At 37.6% G+C, this 23,595-nt stretch overlaps 1 protein-coding gene across 1 annotated transcript in view; it reads left to right on the top strand.

Moving 5' to 3' along the window:
* The window catches only part of EPHA6 (EPH receptor A6), a gene marked incomplete at both ends in the record, with an annotated part of 364,185 nt that overhangs the window by 278,476 nt on the left and 62,114 nt on the right, over positions 1-23,595 (top strand). Inside the window, 4 exons of the mRNA XM_083855628.1 lie at positions 1,440-1,510; positions 3,375-3,500; positions 8,822-9,007; positions 23,424-23,550. Coding sequence (XP_083711754.1) covers positions 1,440-1,510; positions 3,375-3,500; positions 8,822-9,007; positions 23,424-23,550 — 510 coding nt within the window. The remainder of the gene's footprint in view (positions 1-1,439; positions 1,511-3,374; positions 3,501-8,821; positions 9,008-23,423; positions 23,551-23,595) is intronic.

Consider the following 23,595-nt stretch of genomic DNA (forward strand, 5'->3'; position numbering starts at 1 on the left):
TATCCACCAGGAGCAAGCAGGAAGCATGGCTGTCAGCTGCAGATAGGAATATGAGAGCAACAGAGACTTCAAGGCACAGGACTGGGGTCTTGGCTCAGTTTCAGGAAATGGGATGTTAAAGCTCAGTCTGATTTAGTCTTATCTCCGATCGTTCTGCAGCCAACATGAGCAGGGAATGAGGAGACCCCTCTGCTGGTGATTAATCACTGCCTTCTGTAGTCAAACTTTGGGGCCACATGGATGTTTGGGAGGGTTGGATAAAGGTTAAAGTATTGTTTAACTGTTCCCTTGGGCAAGCACTTGCAGTGTAAGAACTTGTATTTAGGGCTCTGGACAGGTGGCACCCTACAGACAACTTGTTCAGGTCCTAAAAATGGCACTGGCATCCTCAGGGAGTCCCAGCAACTGGTGTTCAATCTCAAGGTTTCCACAGAGTGTGAGAATCCACAGGTTTGCTTTCCCTCCACAAGGGTACATCAGCTTCTGGAGTTTCTGCCCTTAACTTCCTCATCATCACCTGTATGATGAACCTGGGACTGTTCCTGCTGTGTTTCAGCAGTTTAAACAAACCATTGAAGTGAGGTGGGTGTGTTCACCTGTTCCTCATAGATCTCCACTGCTAGTATGGATATACTGACGGTAATTATTTTTATTTAATTTCATAATGCTGTTAACGTTCACACAGAAGATGGGCTCTTTTTTTCAAGCTGGTCTTGGAACTGCGTGTCCGATGTTCTCCACTGGCATCAGAGCCTCAACAACCCTTTACTATCCCTTAAAGCAAATGATTTCCCTCTAAATAGTAATTTTTAGGCTGCTCAGTGAGTGAAAAAGAGCTTTAAGACCAAGAGCAAATTTTTTGGTTTTTCTTGACTGAAACAGTTGGTCATGCCATTTGACCCCCTAAATCAGCATTATCAGACCTGCAGGTAGGCAATGTTGAGCAGCTCAGACTGCACAGAGCCACTCAGCAAAAAAGAGAAAAAAGGGATCCTGATGTGAATTTTTTTTTTAATGAGATATGGTGAAGTCATTACAATTCTATTATGAAGAAAATGAGAGGGTATTTTACCCACTGTATACGAAAGTTAATGGGATAAATTCAATTACCACAGGCCCATGTACACAAGCGGGAATGTGGGAAAGTAATAATTTATTGAAGTATCAGAGTTCCTTGGAGAAGTCAAACTTAAAAAAAAGTATCACATAAACTTAAACTCAGGTCTAGTCATGCTAAACAATCAACCATGATCTGTTTTTCTTTGTATATAATCTATTTGTAGTTTGTCATGCTTATTTTTCTCTTTAGATTCAGAAGTAAATATATATTCCAAATGCAAAGAATTTGGATTTCATAAGATTGCAGATAAAACTTAGTGTAGATCTGTTTTATGCATGGCAAGGATTTTATTTAAAACCTCACTTGTTTTTCTTGAAAGATGCCAGTGGTACATAAAGGCCAAAATGAAATCTGAGGAGAAAAGAAGGGCTCATTTGCAAAATGGACACTGTAAGTAGTTCAACACTATATAATATCTAGATCATGTTTTAAATGAGGGAATGTTTCCTGAACAACTTTTGCCCTTGATGTTTTAATCTGGTTATTTGAGTAGTTCCTTATCGTCTGCATCATCAATAGTCTTTATTTTTGTTTGCAATTTCACTAAATCTATTCTAGTTATTAAAGGGTTTGGGGTTATTCAGATAATAATATTTAGCAGGTTTTCAGGTTTATTTCTTTGAATTCTCAGTTGTTCTGGGTACTGAATTTCTGGGTCAAAATTCCTCTCTTTGTGACTGTATGACATATTTGTATCTAGTTCTCTTTGGATTTAGGGATCTACACTTTCAGCCGCCCAAGAAATAAGAAGTGGAATGGGTTGTCTTCCCTCACGTTCCTGCTCACTGATCAGTACAGTGAGAGAAAATCCTGGTGATCTCTCATGGGTAGTAATTAGTTTATATAGCTTGGTTTAGCTATCTACTTTAAATTAGTTGTCTTACTGTTTTCTGTTAGAGTAGCAATTTAAATCTATTTTTTATTATTAATTCAAAGGATATCAGATTTTATTCTTTCATCATTTGATAACATCTCTGGAAATGCTATGATCAACACAGAAATTACCAGAAATAAAATATTTTTTCAGGTGACACCACCATATCAAGCCAAGTGTCTCTTTCTGTCAAGGAAAAGGGCACATTTGCCCATAAAATATACTGCCTAGAAAGATGGTTTTGTCATTTGTTTCCAAACATGGCCAGAAATAAAAGAAGACAAAAACTCTCCTCCTGGAGAGTTTGATATATGCCTCTGAGACCGTGACTGAATTTGAAAAAAGCCTCACTCAGTGTCTTTCAGGCCAGGGTAAATGATGACTGTATTTCATGTTGACACAGAGCTTCATCCCAGAGCCTTCCCATTCATTTGTAGTGATCTCAGCATCACACTGGAGGGGGCAAGTCTCTACTCATATATGTGCTCCACAGAACCAAGAATAAAGAGGAATTACTGATTTAGACTCAGCTATTAACTGAGAGGAGAAAGAAGGCTGAGAAATGCTTCATTCTTTTTAAAGGGATTCTCTGGACCCAGCTGCAGATGCCTCTTTTTATCCTGATAAATGGATGGATTATTAGCATCAACTTCTGATAAAGGATTGAAAGCTTTCCAGAACTTAATCATGATATGGCAACAGCCTGAAAGAATTCCCATCCAGATAGTGCAGAAGAAACAACACAAGTTCTTGAACAGGCTGTACTCAGGAACACAAGGGATGCCAGCTATGCCAGGAAATGACAGCTTGTTGGAGCCTGCCAAAGCAGTCTGGCACCAACCCACTACTGCCATGGTCATCTCCAAGGAAACAGACAGAAATTATCTTGAAAATGGATTTGGATATTTTTGTTGTCATCTTGCACCTGCCTCTCTGGCTGTTCCAGCTGGTCAGAAGAGAACAGAGCAGCACAGCCCTCCAGGAGTCATCCTTAGAGAAAAGGAAATCAAAGATTTGACCTGTTTGGCAAAACGGGATGTTCAGCCATCCACTCCTAAATGAAAGGAGTGAACTAGAAACAACTGTTTTCATAGTAAAGGACAGATTGCCTCAATTGCCCAAGGAGCAGCAAAGGGGAACTTCTTTGGCGATAATCACTGTTGTTTCGAGGTCATGCTTTCCCCCATATCATTGAGCTCTCACTTGGTGTCTCTGCAGACCCTTTTTCAAGTGACCAGAGCTTCTGCTGGGTTCTGAAATCTTAAACCTGGAAGTCCTTTCAATTGTCTAATCAAAAAAGCCTCAAAAAACAACACCCTATTGTTGCAATGCATGAATATCAAGGAGATCCTGATTCCTTTTATTCTCTCTTTCTTGCAGTACATTTCCCAGGGCTCAAAACATACATAGATCCAGACACGTATGAAGACCCATCTCTTGCTGTCCATGAGTTTGCCAAGGAGATTGATCCTTCAAGAATTCGTATTGAAAGAGTCATTGGGGCAGGTAAAACTATACCTACTGTAAAAAAAAAAAAACCTCTGGGCATGGCAATACTGTTTTTTCACAAGCATTAGGATATTAATTCATTATCAGTTTTTTTGCCTAGGATTGATTTTTTTGCCTGGTTTGTTGGGGAGGTTTTTTGTGGCTTTTTTGGGGGAGAGGTTGTTGGTTTTCAGGGTTTTTGGTTGGCTGGTTGGTTGGTTTGGGGTTTTTTTCCAGATGTATTCAAAACACTGTGTCACTCAACATGTGCCATAGTTATTGTCACGTATTCTTGGTCACTGAGGGTGAAATTAGATCAGAATCTTTTTTTGTGGGGATACAAGTTTTGAATATAGACAACTGAGAAAAAAGTATTCTCAGATAGAAAACTAGAAGAGTATGAGGGAGGAAAAGGAGAGGCTGGCTTGGGAGAGGCTTTTCTGTCTGGAGAAGGATCACTGGCAGAGAGGGAAAAGAGGAAGACCTGTTGATAGGATGTAGACAGTATGAAAGATGATGCCCTGTAATCCTTCTTTTTTGTATTTGTTTCATATGTTTTAGTCACTCTAGAAAGGACGGGTGTATCTCAGTTTAAACTCCTCATTTAATGATACGTTACTACACTGATAACATGGAAATGCCCCCAGTGTTGCTAAGAAGTGTTTCATGCACTAGAAAATGTTGTGCAATAATTCTGCAGAAATAAAACCAGGTGTGGTAGCAGACAGGAGAGAGAAACTATCCACCTGAAAGTAAAAGAGGAAATTCTGGTTCACATTGCAGTCCATAGTGCTGGAGTACTCCAGTTTACCTGATTGCTTAGGCCACATCATCTGTAGCTGGAGCTGTTCACCTCTGGAATTATGAGCTTGGGAGAGCCCCCAGAGGGCTGACCTCTGCAGAAAACATTCAGTTTGCTTTCTTCTACTTCTTCCTTTTCTTCAGACATACTCCAGATATTGATGTCTTAGATTATAAAGCAGATTGAGCTACATTCCACATCTGTGTAAGTGCTGATTTCAGTTGAATACAACAGACAAGGATTATTTGTTTTGTTTCAGATTAAAATTGTATCCTTAATCTCAGCTTAATTCATTTATGAAAGCTCTCAGCTTCTCTCTCCATTTTCTTGTATGCATGGAAGTGTATGCTTTGAGATATTTTATTTTTATGGGCTTTATTTTATGGTTTTTATTTTCTAAAATTACATGTGTAATTTTTCAACTTCAAAAATACTCACCTAACAAGACTTGCAAATGGGTTGCAATGAAATTTAAACTCATTTCCATGCATACAAAATACAGGTTAAGTACCATGGTTGAGGCAGGGAGAGTCCAAACTCCCACACAGTTCTTCAGTATCTGCTTAGGGATATATCAGTATAATTCTCAGCAGGCCTAAAGATTTCTGTGCATTCTCTCTAAATCTGTATAGCACGTTTCAAATGGATATAAAATGAATTTGTTATTACTAGAGAATTACTTTTAAAAGATGTTTACAATTTTCACATAAGTGAAACTAAAAATCAACATCTTCTCCAAAATGAAACATTAATATCTTTTAACAAGTCAATTAATAGATGCACTTCTAAATTTTTTCTGTTTAAACTTTTTTTTTTTGCCAATAATTCTCATTTTTAATTTCTGTAACTTTAATTTTTCAAGCAAAAATTATTTCCTTTCAAGAACCAAAAGATTTCATTTTGGAACTGCCAAAGTGGAAAATCACAAATACTTGAAAAAAAAAAAAATTCTAGTACTTCTGGTCATGATATTTTTAAAACTGTTCTTCTCCTGAAAGCAGTTTCTAGTTTGTTTTTTCAATGGAAAAATTCATGTCCAAAGGTTCTTGATAATTCACTACTTGTAGTTCCAATGGCTGTGACACTTAAGGTAAGTATTTTTAGTCAGTTTCTTTTTTCAGCTTAACTCTAACCTAACTCTATACCCAAGTTATATTTTAAAGTATTTGGTAATTGTATCTCACCCATGCACTTTTTTCTGCCCCATCTCTTCTTGCTGTTTGGTTTAAGGGTTCAGCACCTCTTCAAGGAATGAATTCCCAGAAGTACTTTGTCAAATCTGTCTTAAGATTTACAATTATCCTCCTATTTTCTTTGTTAAAATGTTGGAACTCAAGGAAGATACCAACATCAGGTTTTCCCACAGCAGACAATATTCTTTGCGTGATCTAAATCACCTGCAAGTTCTCCCCCAAGTGTAAACACTGAAATGGGGAATTGAGTTGAGCTGTATTTGGTGCTGTGACCTTTCAGTTCTATCAGCAGCCACTGTCTGTGCTGTAAGACCATTTGTTCTGGTCCCATGCAGTAATACCAGGCTGCACATCAGGCTTTTGAGTGACTGACTACTCCTGTTTCACTTTCAATATCACATATGCACTGCTGAATGCTGTGTGGTGTGCACAGATTAAATGTCTAGACTGCTCAGTTAGCTCCTTTTTGCATAATACACAGTAAGATGGGTGAAGTTACTGGTTTTGAAATAGAGATTATTTTAGTGAACAGGCAGTAGTCTCTATCTTTTTCTCTAGTTGTCATCAGCCTTTTCCCTTGGAGCAAGGAAAAATGTTGACTTCATTGACATCTGGCTCTTAGCTTCAACTTATTACACATGCAGTCATGAACCTCAGCTGCTGCAGGGTCAACATTTATCCTGTTTATCTTCCAACTTGAGCAGTGAGAATGAGATTCTTAGATTTTAAAAACCCCTTTGGTTGAAAACATTCCCCTTTGACTTTAAAAACATAGAAAATTCTTTATCTGAACAGAAGTGTAGAAAAGCTACTCTGGAGTGAAATCTTGTCAAACTCTCAGTGTAAATAATTCAATGCTTTAAATTATACCATTGATCTCCATCTAGTCCAAAACAGAAGTAGAAGTTATTATACACCTTGAGTTTCTAAATGTGGGAACTGTCTGTTCTGTGAGCTGATGATCTCAAGTTTAACATCCTGTCACAAAAAACCTGCTGGTAGTCTTAATGTTCACCAGTTTATCAATCCCAATATTCAAGGGGAGGGAAATTTCTTTATACCTTTCCAAATCAGGCATCCAAAAAAAAAAAGGGTGAAAGAAACAGGGGTTCCTTCCCCTGCTTTGGATGTTGTACAGGTAATAAATCTTGGAATTGGAAGTTGTTCCGCTGCCTCCTTCAGTTTAAGTCATTTTAAAAAGCACTTGGTAGCAGCCTTTTACAGTCCCTGAGGGATGAATGCCATTATTTATGAAATTCTGAAGCTGTAATAATTTTGTATAATCTTGTAGTAGCAAAATGGTTTATTCTATGACCTATGCTTTCCAAATTAGGCTTAAACTGAGCTTTTGCAATTCTGCGGATTTATCAACCATAAAATTTCTTTTAAAATCTCAATATGAAGGCTCTAGTATTTTTTGCTTTTCACTGCTTCATCAAGACAAAGAAATTGGAAATTTTTCTCATTTTAGGCATTTAAGCTTGAAAAAGCAGCAAGATGCAATAAGGTCATGGCTTTAGAGAGGTGTTGTGCTCCTACTGAACATGTCACTGAATAGAAGATTGATAGACCAGGTCTCCTGGAAAACATTCAGGTTTCATGACTTTCTTTTATGAGAGTAATTCCCAAGTCCAAATTATCTACTGCTTTTCAGTGCAAGTAGTCAGGCAAGCAAAGTTTTAAGGAGAGCCTTCTAAAGGTGAAAGGAGCAAAATCATACAGGAAAATCCTCACAGAACTTCCCCTTTTGTCAAAAGATTCCCAGAGCATTACTCTAATGACATATCTTTTTCACGTATCTTATATTTGCACACATCTTTACTATATATTTTAAAATTAAGTAGAAATAAATTGGTGAGAGGAACTGTACAAAGATCTGGGACCACTTGGCTTTTTTTAGCTGTTGAGGAAGGTGCTAATTTATTCAGAGATTATGTTCAGCATGTATTAATTGTACTCCTGCACTTTGATGCCTCTGTCATTGAAGTGAAAGACAAGCTATGAAATTCTTCTTTTAATCTCACTCTTCCTGGATCTCATTGACTAATAAAACTTTACTTTGTTTTAGTGGAAGCAACAGAACTTAATAAAATAAAAGTCTTGTGACAATATCCATTCTAATCCTGTAACACCAAGGAGTTATAATTTTTTGAAGTGAAGGTTGTGCCTTTAAGATACCTCTCTTCTAGTTTTGCTTTGTGTCTGAAGGTCCACTGTCATAGAATAGAGCTCCTTTATTTTGTTTACTTTTGTCCTTAAAGTTTAGGGAAAACCAATACAGACAGTACTCAATGGAGTGTTCAATCCCCAGTTAAATATATATCTGTTCATTACTTGCTTTTTGATTTTTAGCAGTTGTGATTTCAGAATGACTGAGGTGAAACATCTAGATTTGCTGTGAAAGCATCATGCAATGAGAAATGCTCTGAAATATTTCTGTGAACATTGTTTTTCATTTATTGAATTATGACCCATGGAAAACTGACCTGTAGTCATCCAAGATTATGTTTGGTAGGGGCTCTAAATAACTTCTGGGTGACTTCAAGATCAAAAGAAAATGGTGGTTTCTATACAAACTGAATTAATTAGTAAATGTGTAAGGAGAATGCAGGCAGACATAGATCCTTCACAGGCCCTACATACGCAGGGAAACATCAGGGAAAACAAGTTTTCAGATTCCTCTCACTACACAATTCCAAATTTTATGGAACTGTTGGCCTTTGGCTGTCTGAACAGGGGAATATTTCATTAATTTCAAGTGGGTGTGGAAGTCCATTTTAATAAATCACATGCAAGTGTTTTTCTAGGTCCTAACAGCAGAAAGTACTTTTTAAATGCTTTCTGTAGCTGAAAGAAAATCAAGTGTTCTGATAGTCTGAGGGCTTTTCTTAACATACAGGTCTTAGTGCATTTCATCCCTAGAGATAAATATTTCTGCCAGTAGATATTTTACATAGATGTTTTATCATCAGTGGAATAAAAGCCCAAGTGTCATTACATTCCTCCTCTGTTATATATCCCAAACATATTGATACCAATGCTCGGTCTCAAAGGAAAGCAAGATGAGCCACAGTGGGGAGGGCTGAAGGTTTGGCTTTTGCAGGCACAGTACAAGGTGCCATGATCTCTGCTGTGGCACAGAGGAAAGGTGATAGGAAAGGAAAGGTGATCATTTCTTGTGAAGTACAGATGAATATTTCGATTTTCCAGGATGTGATGACACTCATCAATTTTAATATTCCATCATTTATTTCTCTGCCCACTTCTATGGGATGCGTGAGTTCCTTGAGTATTTTTCTGTACAGGCACTGTGAGTTACTGAACAGGTATTTTGTCTGTTTAAGGGGAGTTTGGAGAAGTATGCAGTGGACGCCTGAAGACACCAGGAAAAAGAGAGATCCCTGTTGCCATTAAAACTCTAAAGGGTGGTTATATGGACAGGCAGAGGAGAGATTTCCTGAGGGAGGCCAGTATCATGGGCCAGTTTGATCACCCAAATATCATTCGTCTTGAAGGAGTTGTTACAAAAAGTAAGTCCCTAATGCCTTTCCTTAATGCTTTTATGCTATTCTGTATCATTCAGTATTGAAATGAAGCATTATTTCCTCATTCAGTATGGGTTACAGCTCTCAGCAATCTTCTAAATCACTGACAGTCTATACTGCAAGGTTTGGGACCCTAATAAGAAATGCATAGCTTGTCTCTTTTAAATTTGAAATGTTTCATTTTTATTTTTAATAACAATTACCTTCATTCAAGAGAAGTCTTTACAGGTTCTTATGAAATAGAATGGAGAGTTTGCTTATGGGCAAGTGGAAAAATCCCGTAAATGTAACTGAGCTGACAATGAAGTCAAATCATCAGGTAAAATGTTATTTTTTTACAAAAGTGCCTTTATTTATTTGATTGAGATTTACTGATTTTGGTACCAGAAGAGATGAATTTCCTACTTTGAAGAAATAAAATAAGTAAACTCTTTATAGCTTGTTGCGTACTCCAAATGATTGATGAAAAGCCCAGAATAATCTTTGAAATGTTTTGCTCCTTATAACTGTTGCAGCTGCCAAGAGGGATCCTTTGCCTCTGAAATCCAGCAGGTGTAGTGGTGTTATGGACCTTTCTGAAAGGCTGAAATACCTAGTTACCATTTAATTATTAAAAAGTCTAATTAACGTGCATGTAATGACAACTTTTTCCATTAATGAATTAAAAAGCTCATGGTATATTATTTTCAAAATTAATCATTGTCTCAACCAAACCTTGCTGAAGGCAGACTGAGCCATCATGGACACATGCACTCTGCTCTTCCCATTTTGTCTTTAGGGTGTTGCCTTGAATTTATACTGCCCCATCTGGGGTATTTAGAGAATAACATGACTACAGCTTGGAGGAGAGCAGTTCCCCTGCCAAAGTACTACGTCTAGGATTGCCAAATCCTAGAAATTCATATAACTGAAAAAAATGCATATAATGTAAATTTCATATAACTGAAAGGTGTGCTTTAAAAGTCAGACAATACTTTGTCCTAGGCAAATAATTTTTGTATTGATAGCATGAATAAAAGGTGTTTTGTGCTAAAACTTTGATTAATAACAGCAGAAACTATTTATCTGATGTGCATTACAGTTCCTCTAAGCTATAAAGGCACATCAGATGCAGTAAATTTGATTAATAGATGTGTACTGCTGTTCTTAGCACATGCTTTCCTCTGTGTAACCATTCGTCATTAACTTCTAGCTGTTGCTGATAGATACTGCATCAATTTGTAAGCAATGCCTTCCATTACAGAGTCATTGACTACTGAACACAAAAGAAAAAGGATTTGGTTGTAATAAGCAGAAGTGCTGTAGCAGGTCAATAGCTATTGACTGGGGCAATAACAAATTCTCCTCCTCACTGCAAATGAGAGCTTTTATCTCATGCTACCAGCTAAGCAAATGTTAACTTTTAAATTATGCTGTTTTCAAAATTGCTGTGGAATATGCACTGTACAGGAGGAAAGAAATGCTAAGCTAAGCCTGCTCAAAAGTAGGTCTGAAACAGAGTTTTAATTCCCTTTTCTTATTGCTTCATTTCTCATTTGTCCTTGCTGCAACCCCTAATCACAGAGAGCAGTAGGCAGAACAGTAGCTGTAGCACAGGCTTTCTGTTAGCAGGGAGTTCATCTCAAGGGCAATTTGCTGGGCCAAGGCAAACACACTGTGGCACAGAATCTGGATCCACTTGTGTTGCTAACCAGAACTCACAAGGGAAACTTTACTCCTGTTTGGTTTTGTTATAGCATCACCATTATTTGCAAAGACTGCTTGATTGCCTCACAAATGTATCATAGGTGCTTGGGCACTTCATAGAAACATCCCTGTTTCCCTTGAAGCCATGTTAGCACAGTGATCATTTGGGGAGCACTTTTGGGTGTGCCAGGGCATGCCCAGGTGAATTTTATGTCTGTGGTCAAGCTGCTGCTATTTCATAAACAGGTACAAGAACAATAACTTCCTTCTCTTCCTTTCACATGCAAACACATGTGACCAACACTAAAGCTGGGCTCTAGAGAAGTAAGGTGTGTCTTCACTTCTACATCATGTTGAAGCTTCTCCATGAAAAGTCTATAAATTAAATTAAAGCTATGCCTAGAGAAAAAAATCAGGCTGCATAACTATATCTGCAAAAGGCATGAAAAAAGAACCCTGGCTATTGTAACTGTACTGGAAGAAATCCAGAATGGAATTTTTAGTTTTGCTTGACTGTGTCTTATACAATAGTTTAAAGCAAAACCTAATCAGTACTATGAAATACTGGTTCAATAAAAAATGTCAATGCATGCAAGGGCATTATTACATTCATAATCATTTTGTTCCCTTGCTCCACAAGCTTTACCCTAAATAGCTTCCAATTCTTAGAAATGATTTCTAAGAAATTGCTTCAGTTTCCAAATTTTGACTACTGAAGGGTTCATACCTGTCATATGTACAAGAGGAATCCTTTTAAGGCATTCATTTTCTTTGACAGCATTATGTACATTTTTATTCTCCAGAAGGGTTTTCAAAATAGTCCCTTCACAAAAGGAGGATAAATGGAGACAGCACCTGGACCTCTGGTTCTGTGTAAACTCACATCCTCAGATATCAAGCCTGGGTTTGGAATGACACTTATGACTCCCTTATTGTCTCCTCACTGTTTTGATTTAATGGCTTTCAGATTGTGAAGGGTATTGCAATTCTGAAATCTTCAGACACTCATTTGCAGATCAAATTTAAAGCTTTAATCATTGAGTTTCTTTTCAAATTATTGTATATAACCCATTCAGTGCAACAAAAGCCCTAAAATCAGTGCACCTTTCCTTGTCCATGAGGGAGGCAAAGCAGCAGCATGATCCTTTTCATTGGAATTTACCATATGAAGCTCTTAATAGCTTACCTTTTTTTTCCCTCCAGAAATTCAGGAATTAATGAATTCTTCTTTTTTCAGCCAAGACATTGTGCTCTAGGCCTTTGAGCCTTTATTGTAATGAATTTAATGTTGCCCTTTTCTCCCACCTGTTCACTGACGTTCAGAATCCATTTCAGAAGGTGACATATTTTGTAGCACATGTGTTTATTGTACATGTAATGTTGTGTGTTTTGTTGCTACACAAAAAGATTGAGCCACTTTTGTGGCAATATTGACAATATTCTTACTTTGGTCATGGATGGTGAAGTTGTACTCCCAGGGAGCATGATTCTGCAAAGTTTAAATGTTGTTTGTGGACAGTGCACTGTGGTGGTGAGACTGTATGTGTGCCATATGAGCCAGTGGACTTTACATGGCATTGAGTATAAAGCTGAATTTTTCTGATAAAATAATATTGTAGTTGTGCACATACTGACAGACAAAAGAGCAGGATCTCAGCTGTGTTATAAATTGTTCAGTAAGTGGAGCTGTAAATTTAAATTTGGCTCACTCCCTTTATTTTCCTTTGTATCCTTATTCATAGATAAATATTGCAGCACATACTGAATCCAGGGCTGGCGTGGCCATCAAATTAACACAAAACCCACAGCCACCACCTGCTTTGTTAACCAAATTTATGAGCTCAGTTTATTCAAGTATCATCCAAAATTCAGAGCTGAAAGTTAGAGCTGTGCACATACCACATACAACACTAAGTATCACAGAACGAGAGGACACAGTCTTAAGCTGCATCAAGAGAAATACAGGTTGGATATTAGGAAGAAGTTTTTCCACAGAAAGAGTGATTAAATATTGGAATAGTCTGCCTGGGGAGGTGGTGGAGTCACCATCCCTGGATGTGTTTAAAAGGAAACTGGATGTGGCACTTGATACCATGACCTAGTTGAGGTGTCAGGGCTGGGTTGGACTCGATGATCTTGAAGGTCTCTTCCAACCTACACATTCTGTGATTCTGTGATTTGTAGCCTTCTTGCAAAATTGGTTACCCTTCCTGAGTGGTGCTGGGAAAAATGTAATTAATGTTGATAGTCCTGAGCTATTTTTACACATGCATGCATGTGGACATTTCAAATTACACATGCAAACCACCCTGCACCCATGTGTTGAAGGTTGCTGGCACAAGTTAAGAATCCACAATACTCCCTTCTGAATGACATATACTTAGAAGAAATCAGCTTTTAGCCCTCTGGAAAAATTTAAATTTATCTTTCATGCATTACATTTTAAGAATTTTGTTCCAAAAAATCAAGAGGCCATTTTGGTTTCCTGCAGTTCATATCAGGCACATTTTTGAGTTCTGCTTTTCCCTTTTTTGCAGTTAGCAAACCATACATCATGACTGTCAATTCTGCTGCTGCATCTTTCACAGGACGATAAGCAGTGAAGAAAAAGCACATTGTCAAACAGTCAAGCAGTAACACCCTGTTAACAGCAGCTTAATCTGACCAGGGTACACTATCTAACATAACTAAATTCCATAATTCTGCTTTCATAGGTTACAGCTGTGAAACAGGATTTCACTTTCTTCATGATCCTTTGCCTTCAGATGTCTGTGTTCAGACACACAGGACCTGACTTTCAGAGATATTCAGATACTTTGACATGAGATGTGGTTCTAGTAAAAAAATAGGTGACAAAAATTATTCCTGCTAACAGCCTTAAAAAGACAAAGTCCTGTAGATAAGATATTTATTTAGACCAGACCATTTATTTTTCTTTTTCTTTTGAAGGGAATGCATGGTCATCATTTTTCTTAATTAGCATCATTATTAACCACAGATGATAGCTTTTTCATCTGAAATACCTGAATACAATATGCAATTTCTTCCTTCACTATGAAAGTAAAGAAGGATATGGTAGAGTAAGTTAAAGGGCAGGATATTTAGAGTTTGCAGGAGATGTATGAAGGGTTGGGGCTTTTTTAACAACTGCAACCAGAAGATCAATGAATATCAAGGGGAGACAAGATTGCATTGTGCTGACAGATTTGCTGCACAACATGGCTGATCTGTTGCCTGTGCAGGAAAACCGTAAAAGCAACAATGAGAGCAATTATAAATGACAATGGCAATTGCAGCTGACAGCCAAAGGAGTGAGGGGGTTAAAGAGTGTGTAGAAAGCAATCAATAATCTCAATTCACAAGTTGTATTTGGTTGATTTATTTTGATAAGTGTACATTCATTTGTTCTTCTGTATAGAGTCAAAAGCACACTGGTAAATGTACAAGTGATTGAGCATGGGAAAAGGCTGGGGATAACTCTGCATACTCAGGGCATAGTTGGAGTTGGTTTACCCCATTCCAGGCAGAGCATCCTGCTATAAACCTTCCTCTGGTAAGCAGGAAAAACCTGTTTTAAATGTAAACTGTGTTACTCATTTTCAAATGTGTGTGGTTTTTCAATTGCAACCACTATTGGGTTTTGGTATTATTTATTAATATTTTTGTTTATTATTACCCATAGACCCTCCAGGTCTAGTCTCTCCAAACAAACCTCTGCTGCAAAAGCTTGCCTTGTGATATTTCCTACAGCTTTAAGGCTCACTCCTGAATTTCTAATGCAAAGCAACAAGCTTAAGATATCTTTAACAGCAGATTCATATCACGAAGAAGAATTGAAAAATGGGCTGGTAAATTTCTCATATAAGTATCTGATATTGTATTTTATGGCAACATGAGAGTTAGATGTGAGGAAAAGAAACTATTTCACTGACTATAATTATCTTTCTGATTTTTAATACATACATAGTTCTGGTTCCAGAAGAATAAATAACTTAGATGCAAAGTGTTTGGGATTCTTTCCAAACTCCTGGTTGGAAAATCAGTTTGCAAAAAAATACTCCTTCATAAATGTTACATTCCTTCACAGATAAACATAGTGCTTTTAAATCAGGAGAGGATGATAAAGCTGTTAAGGGAGACACAATTGAAAGAGAGAAGCAACATGGGAAGGAAAAGAATATGATTTTAAAACATCATAATAGATGGTGTGGAGTTACAGAATATTCAATTTAAGTATGTTCTAAATATAAGCACAAAACATTAATGACAATCCTGTGAACACATTTTCAGAAGCAAATGCATTCAGTCAGGCATTCTCAAATAGATTCATAACAACATCCATCTGTAAATATTGTCATTTTTCAACTAAACTCTAACAAGGTAATTTCTGCTGAATAAAATTTGAAAGCAAATAAATTTAGCTGATAATGACTTCATTTCAATATTTTATCTAGAGAAGCATAGTACAGAATTTTTATAATAGTAAAAATCTGAAACAAACCACTGTACTGTTGCTAGAATTCACATAATTGATTATCTTTCTTCCTGAAACGACAGAAATTTATTAATATTTCCCTAGACTGACAATAATTAATTTACCCACTTTGGAAAAGAGTGTCTCCTCTTTCCTTTCTCTGCTTTTTTTTTCCTCTCTGCTTTAGTTGAGCACATTCTTCAGCATATGAGCATTTCAGGTAAGACTGGCAATTTGCTTCCAATTTTCAATGAATGCCTTTATAAGCATTGAAAAATGTGACTTCATAGCCTAAGTAAACAAATACTGCTCAGCATTCATCCTGGCAGAGTCACTGTAGCCAAAACCAGCACACGGAAAATGAGATGAGAGAGGGTTTACCACAGGGCACTCACTGAACACCAAGTGGTCTTTGAGCTCTGAATACACTGGTGTCAACAAGAAGACAATTAACAAGCACAGCTAATTTTCTTTGGTCAGTAGCATTTTTCAAAAAAGAGAGCAGAATTCCTGTTCATGTGCCTCAGCTCATCAGAGACCTGCCACAACCTTGGTTTCCCAGGTGTGGGCTGGGACACCTTCACTGAGGAAAGAGGATTTTCTGTCTAACCTAGAGATTTGTAAATCTAAACCAGCTTTTCATCCACTTCTAATTAAAGAGTTCATTCCAAGTCACAGTTCTGGTAATGACAGACATCTTTCCACTTCTAATCCTGGCATTTTTTATTTGAGGAAATCACTTGGTGTTTGTTAAAAGGAAGGAAATCAAACCTGTGGGCTTTATTTCCATGCTATTACTGCACAGTGAATTGTGAATGGTATGAATGTGAAATAGCAAAAGGAATCCTCAGTTTACACTCTGCATTTGTTCAACAGAAAATCACTCAGCCCCAAGGGGGTATTTACAACTGAACACAGTGAGGCTTTTTCAGTGATACTGATTATTGTCTAAAGTGGGGAGGGTTTGTCTCCCACCCCTGGTTCATACTGTAGCAGGGTAACAAGGCTGAAAGAGGAGAAAATCAGAGCTTTAGCTGCAGAACTGCAGGATGCACAGCAGGCTTCATCAACACATTCATCTTCAGATGTCACCCATGAAAAGGTACTTCACTCAATAAATTAAAACTTACTGCAATTTCTAAACATGAAACACAAAACTAAAGCCAAATCTCTGTTTTTATGAAAATAGGCAGCTGAAAATGACAAGCCTCTGGAACTCCTTAACCATCCCATTTGCCCCATCAACATTTCACAAGGGAATCTCCTGTCTTAAAGGATGAAGAATTCCAAATTACAAGAATGCTTGCTTGGATTTTTCCTTCCAATATAAAAAAAAAAAAAAAAAAAGTGGGTGATGAAATGATAATTCAGCTAATTATTAATGGATTCATAATTCCATGAAATAATGATGTATACAAAATATATCCCAAAGGTTTCAGCTGATATTGCAGGCTTTGTTTTCTTCTACCATGAAAACTGTAATTTTAAAGTATTTTGTTTTCATCTGATAATGAATGCATGATAATGAAATCCAAATGTACAGCATACAGTGCTTGTAGCAGTGTTCTGGGTATCATACATCCCTATGAACACATAAAGATTTCAGGTTCTTATTTAGCATTGTGCTAAAGCTATTTTCAGATTAGCAGGGACTGAAAAATACTTATTTAGTAGACAGCTTAAGCATGCACAGATAGTTTTATCCCATAGAAGCTCAGTATTTCCATTTCTATTCCATTTAAGTCTACAAAGATGATTCAACACAGCAGTTGTTATTGCTGTTAAAAGCCTTAATCATATTAATGTTGTCACACCAATCTTCCCAGCAACAAGAACTTCAGCGTGCATTGACATTTAACACATCACAAAATAAATGCCTGTAGTGTTTGTAGAACTCTTTTCAAGCAATTCCCTCATTTTTCCCCCCTAAATCACCTGTTTGTCTGGAAGCAGCAAGGGAAATTAAATTAGATGTTAATATTCTCCCCAAATATTCTGTAACTTACATCAGTTCCTCCTTAGGAACTGTAAGCTTCTTTCAGCATTTGCTTTTTTGTCCCAGAGAAGTCATATGTAAAGCCAGAAGTTGTTATAATTGGGGTTTTCTAAAATAGTCTCATTCTGTGTAAATATTCCTACCTCTGGATTTATTCCCATCTGCCAGACAAGAAATGAGAGTGCAGCTTTGTAGGGAAGCACTGTCTTTCACCAGGATCTCAAGGTTAAACTCATCAGGGGTGAGGATCTGAACAGTAGGTTTGCCCTGCCCAATGTTTGCCTTCTTCATGTTTCCAGACGGACCCTGTAAATTTAAATCTGGAGCAGAAATTAGGGAACTTGATAGAGAAAAGCAGGAATGTGAATATATGTTTCCCAAGATCTGGGCCAGAAGGGTCTGTTCCTCAGAAATGAAGACAAAGCACAGGAATGCTTCACTACTTCCAAACCAGTAAACTGAAAGAAATTCAGAGTTAAAATCTAACTGAAAAGTAAACCCAAAAATCATGGAAATAAATAATCCAGACACCGGGAAAAGGCAGTCAAAGGACTCTGTGAGATCTTGAAAGTTCATTGAGGGGTGACACAATTATTTGTGAGTATGATGTCGACTACTCTGGTGGAATCTGGGGAGACAAAATGGGACCACCTCTTTGAAAATCTGCTGCTGAACATGAGAGTATAAATTTCCCTCTGCACAGCACAATGCAGGTTTGGTTTTACTGGTTTAAGAGCAGAATTCAGCCTTCAGGAGTTTCACTGTGTTATTTGCAAGGTAATGGAAATCCTCACATGGTTCACTTGGACTTGGTGGCTTCCAGAGGTCCCTTCCAACCTCAACCATTCTGTGATTTCAGCAGGGGTTAAGCACAGTCATTTATGTCAATTCTTGTTATGCTCTAATATTTTGTGATGTCTATTGCAAAATATTATTTAGTGATCTTGAAAATCAGATTTTTCTAAGACGTATGAATTTTTCAGGTAATGATTTAGGTATACCACTCTTACCAGCCTTTGCTTCCATGAACAAAAAAGCTCTAAAATAAATTTAGAGCATATTCTAAATCTCCAGATTATTCATTGAAAAACTTTTATGCTTTCTAAATGTACTGAAAACATGATCCAACAAATTCATCAGGGATAATTTTTTTCCCTGCTTCGGATTTTTTTTCCATTGCAAGTCAAGCCTTTTGAGTGCTCTAAAAATTGTAATCTGACATCATAATTTCCAAGTTTTATAAAGCCATTCCTTATAAAAACCTTCCATATGTTCCCTCATAAAAGATTATGAAGTAATGTGCCATTCCTGGTGGTCTAGGAAGGATAAATCAATAAAATCATGGGAGAGAAAAGTCGACCAGTTTTCAGTAGTTTCTGTAATGGATATATTTCAAATAATTTTGGGGGAAAAAATGCTCTAACTCTTCTAACTTCCCCAAGGAAACACCAGTAACAATAAAAAAACAGGTTTTATTTTAGAATGGGAAGGGCTCATAACAGAAGTCAGTCTTCTCTCAGACATTAAGTGATAAAATTGGATAATTCCCCCATACAGAAGCACGAAAACTTTCTGCATTCTGCCCTGGTATTTTGTTACTAAATGTTCAGCCCACCCTGCATGGAAATGCAGGAAAACAGCCAGTTGCTTCCTGCCAAACTGAAGGCAAAAGCTCCTTAAAGCCCTCACTTCCCCAAAGCCTTCATCTGCTGAATTCCTGAGAACTTTCTCTTCTCTTAGCTGGGTTTTACCAATCCCTGCATGGAAAGCACCAAGAGAACTGACTATACAGAATCAAATAGCAATGGGATTTTTTACATTAAATACATCACCCTTGCCTTTTTCCTTTCTTTTTCCAAACCAAGTCTGTGGGAAAGGAGCAACAGACTAATGTATTCTTTGGCTAGTGCCAATAAAGAGATGGTACTTGTTTAAATAAATAGAAGAAGGCTATTGTGACTTCTCTAGAACTTCTCAATCCAGTTTGTTAAATTACATGGCCAAAGAGCTGCTTTTGAATTTGTAGCTGTTAGATGCTCAGAAGTACACAGCACCATTAAATGGTCGATTCCACCAGCAGAAAGTATTGAAGTGTAGAAAATATTGAAGTATTGAAATAAGGAAAACCAGCAGTGACAAAGAACAGGGCACAGTTTTGTTGGTGGTGCAAGGCTGTGGGATGTGGGCTGGGAGCAGTGGCTGCTCCTCCTGGCTGGCCATGCTGTGACCATGCAGTGCCAATAAATGGGTATGAATTAATGTCTGTGCTCTGGAGCTGAACTAAGCATATGGATTTCCTTTGCCCAGCCACCTTCTCCCACCCTTCTGCTCAGTGGGATAATATCCTGCTAAACCCATGCCAGTTTAGGATTCTGTACCAGTTACTTCCCTATCAAATTCCACAATTTGTGGGATGATACTCCCCCAGGAACAACAGCTGAAGGTGGAAGGCAGGCTAATTGATTCAGCACTCCCCCACTGCCTCTGAGCTCGGGCACTTAGCTTTAATTATTGTGAAACAGAAGAATTTACACTGAGTTATAAACTGGTATCACAGGGCTCAGAAAGTGGGGGATACTTCATGAGCTGTCAGCTATTCCAAGTATTGCCATGGACCTCTACAGTTTCAACACACTTTTCCAACTAATATTATAACTGATGTGGTTTCCTATGTTAAGGTGACACAGTGCTCATAGTGTGTAATGGTGGAGCAGGGAGAGGTTGGGGTTTTCTCCTCAATAAATCTGTGACTGTTAGCTGCTAAATAACAACTGCATTTGAGGGCATTGAGGAACCTTGGCTTAATATTCTTGTCTGCTTTTCCCAGTTTAGAATCTCATACTGAAAGATCTTTCCATTAGTGTTGATGCCTTGAGAAGGCAGACCTGGAACAGAGACTAGACAGAGCTAAGAGAATAAAGTAGATATTTATTAAAAGGCCTTTAAGGCTACACCCAAGGTGGACCCAAAATGGTCACAAAATGGACAACTGGTCACGAGATCTCACACTTTTATAAGTTTTCTTCCATTTGCATATTAATGCAATTATTTAATTGTCCAATTACAGCTTCATATTATGAAGTCTAGTTTTTCTTGTTTTCTCTCTTCAGTCCACTGTTGTTTATGCTTTTGGGCCTGAAAACTTGTAACCATTGTCCTTGGTCTCCAGCAGGAAAAGGATTTGTTTTGTCTCCCTACTCTGTGAAGAGAACTTACTGGCACTTAATATGAGGCTCAGAACTGCACCCCTGGGCAGCACAGAATCTGAAAAACATGAAAGCTGAAACTTAAGGCATCAGTGTGAGTGCACCCACTGCAAAAATAGGTGTTAATTTTTGCAGAAAACAACAGAAGCCGTGGGAAGCACAAGTCTCTGTATCATGTGGACTGACAGAATGGCATAATTTCTCAAGAAACCTGGTTAACTAGCTGACTCCAGGGGTCCCTTCCAACCTTACACATTCTGTGATTCTCTGTAATTCGTTCAAATATTTCATGAATGTTTATGCAAACAAGTAAATATTTGAGTAACTTGTAAACCACTGTAAATGCCCAAAGCTCTTATCAAAGCTCCATCCATCTGGTGGTGATTGATGTGGCTTAACAAGAATTAATTTGCTTTATCTGCAGTGGTTATTACCTTTCCAATATAAAATCACATAATCAAGTCTCAAACCCTTTTCCACATTGTGCACATGATGAAGAAACCACACCTGGGGCTGAAAAAAAGTTCATCCTGGGGCTGTATTTTAATTTAGAGCCATGTATGTTTTAAGATGAGTGAACTTTTAATCTCTTATTTGTCTTCATGTTTTTCTTGATGGATACTGGTCAGGGTGGAATGTTACCAACCCTGTCCTTTTCAGAAGGTGTTTGTGGACTTCTAGAAGAGACTAAAGGAGGTCTAGTTCTTGTAACTCTTCAATTCTGCTTAGTCAGAGGCATTTCTGAGGTGACAGGAGACTGGATGGGATTCAGTTGCCTAACATGATACTCAGTGCCTGCTCTTAAATATCCATCTGCTGCTTTGCCTCTTACTGCCACTTTCAGAGTGTAAATCTCCTGCTGATCATGTCATGTCTGCCCCTCAGTTGGGAATGTCACAGATTTTTTTAGAGCATCTCAAATGAAACAAACTATTAAGACATAAGCAACTGAAGCCTAGCTTTTGAGTGTGAGAGAAAAGTGTTATTTATATCTATTCTTTTAGTTATTTGCTGCTTATAAAACCCCAATAATTTTTAGTTCTCTTCTTAGTATTCATAGATTTACTTGCTCTAAAATTCACTGGTCCTTGGTTTTTTCATTTCTGAATATGTACAATAAATGAAATAAATTTGGAGTTGTCTTCATTAATTTCTATGACAAAGTAACTTACTGTAGGGCTGTTAAGAAACTGGAGTTATTTGCCATTTAACAGCGTTTAAAGTGAGGAAAATGTCAATTGTGAAGCTGAAGCTGTTTGGCTTTTCCAAAGGTTTGTACATATGGTGTGTGACTCAGTGGCTGTACTTTATGGTTGGTATAATTCATATTTTGAAACAGGAACAATGTTCTATTTGGGAAGTCTTCACATGTTCATTATTTAGCCTTTATGTTTTAAGATGCTGTTTAGTACCAAACATCTTGGGAGTTAATGAAACAATTTCCATTTAAAGTTGAATTTTTGTGTACTGCATTTTGTCTATCAAGAATGACTTCTGTAAATATTTTAAAGCAAAAGCCGTGGAATTTGGAAACACTTTCATAGGAATGCCAAAGATTTCTCTTGAGTGTCCAGAGGGAAAACTTACCTTTAGCCATCAGATATGAAAGTACTACATCTAGATCACCAATTAAATTAATTCTTTTCCACATACTGCAGCATGTCTAATTAACAAATTTAAAGGCCAGATGGATTGAGGGGAAACATTAGAACTCCTCCTCAAAAATAAAAGTAAAAAACTCAAAGCTCTCTTAGGCTACTTTAAATTCAGCAAGTGCATATGTGTTTTGAGAGTAAATTTTCCTCACCATATTTTTATTAGAGGAAAAAAACATCCCAACTGTTGAGGGTCACTTATTTATCTCCTTGTGTATAAAGATCAAGATGCTTTCTGTCTCTTAAAAGAACAAATATGAAGTACCTGCAAGGTGAGGAAAATAAACTTGCCATTGTCTAACTTTCTGAATGTATGCCTACTCAATGCACTTGCAAAAATACCCAGATTATTCTGATTGTCAGTTTAGATTTATTGCCAGGTGGGAGGGTCTTGACCCTGTGCTTTTAGGTGAGATGTGCAGAGCTGTCATTTCAGATCCATCTTTGAGGCTGGCACTCACTGAGCACTAACATGAGGAAGTTGAAAGGATGTCTGCAGATCTCTGTGCAAATGCTGAAAGCTGAAACAGTGAATCAAATCCTAAGGCATCTTCATTTCTCACCACTGCAGTAGATATGTCACAAATATTTCCTTTAAAAGAGGTGGATGAGATAATTATTGTTTCCAGGAATAAAACTGTAGATGTAGGCAATGAGAAGAATATACAGTATATTGTATTGAAAGCACTAAATGTGTTGAGCTTCTGGTGATAGCAAAGCAGAAAGGGGCCATGTCCACATTGCCTAAAATCAAAAAGTTATAATTATATGAAAAATATATTAAAAAGCTAAAACTCTTTAGGCATCATCCATACTCCTGGTTTTTGCCTGTATCAGTGTATTGACATGTGTTGGGAGGTGTGACACAAGCTCTGACTGGTGGAGCTGCCTTGACACAGAATTCAGTATTTTAGCTGCAAATTCTGGTTCCCCTTTGCCCCTTGCCTGACATGACCTTTTTCAGGTGGCTTTAAAATACTGGTGTAAAACAGCTTTGCTGGTGCAGCCTCACCTCCACTGGTCTGTCTGTGATTTGAACACAAAATTGTAACCTGCCTCTATGGTGGAGTCATTTGGAATGCATTATGAGTATCCCACAGGTGAAATTCGCTGTTGAAACACCAAATTTTTCTACTGCTCCTCAAAGTGCTGAAATTCTCCATTTGCAAATTCTGCAGAAAACCTTTTTCTGGTTAAAGCTGTGTATTGCATGACTTGGTTAAAAAGCAAACAAAGGCTTTTAACTGCTTTTCATGAGATCTGTTCCCGTGACACCACTGTTAACTCTGCAGAGATTTGGTTGTTCTTTCTTTAAACAGTCAACGTCTTTTGTCAGCCAGAGAACAAGTCATTTGATTAATGATCATTTTTATTTCTTTGAAAGGATCCTTCCCGACCATTGGGGTGAAGTCTCTTTCGAGATTCCTGAGGGCAGGATTTTTAAATAGCATCCTGGCCTCACATCCAGTGGCAGGGGGTGGATCTTTACCCCCCAGCATTTCCTCTGGTAGGTATTCCAGCCTCTTCCCATACATCAGTTGTTGGGTTTTTTTTTC

Source organism: Zosterops lateralis (genome assembly GCF_965231275.1).
Source record: "Zosterops lateralis genome assembly, chromosome: 2".
In the NCBI taxonomy this organism is placed as follows: Eukaryota; Metazoa; Chordata; class Aves; order Passeriformes; family Zosteropidae; genus Zosterops; species Zosterops lateralis.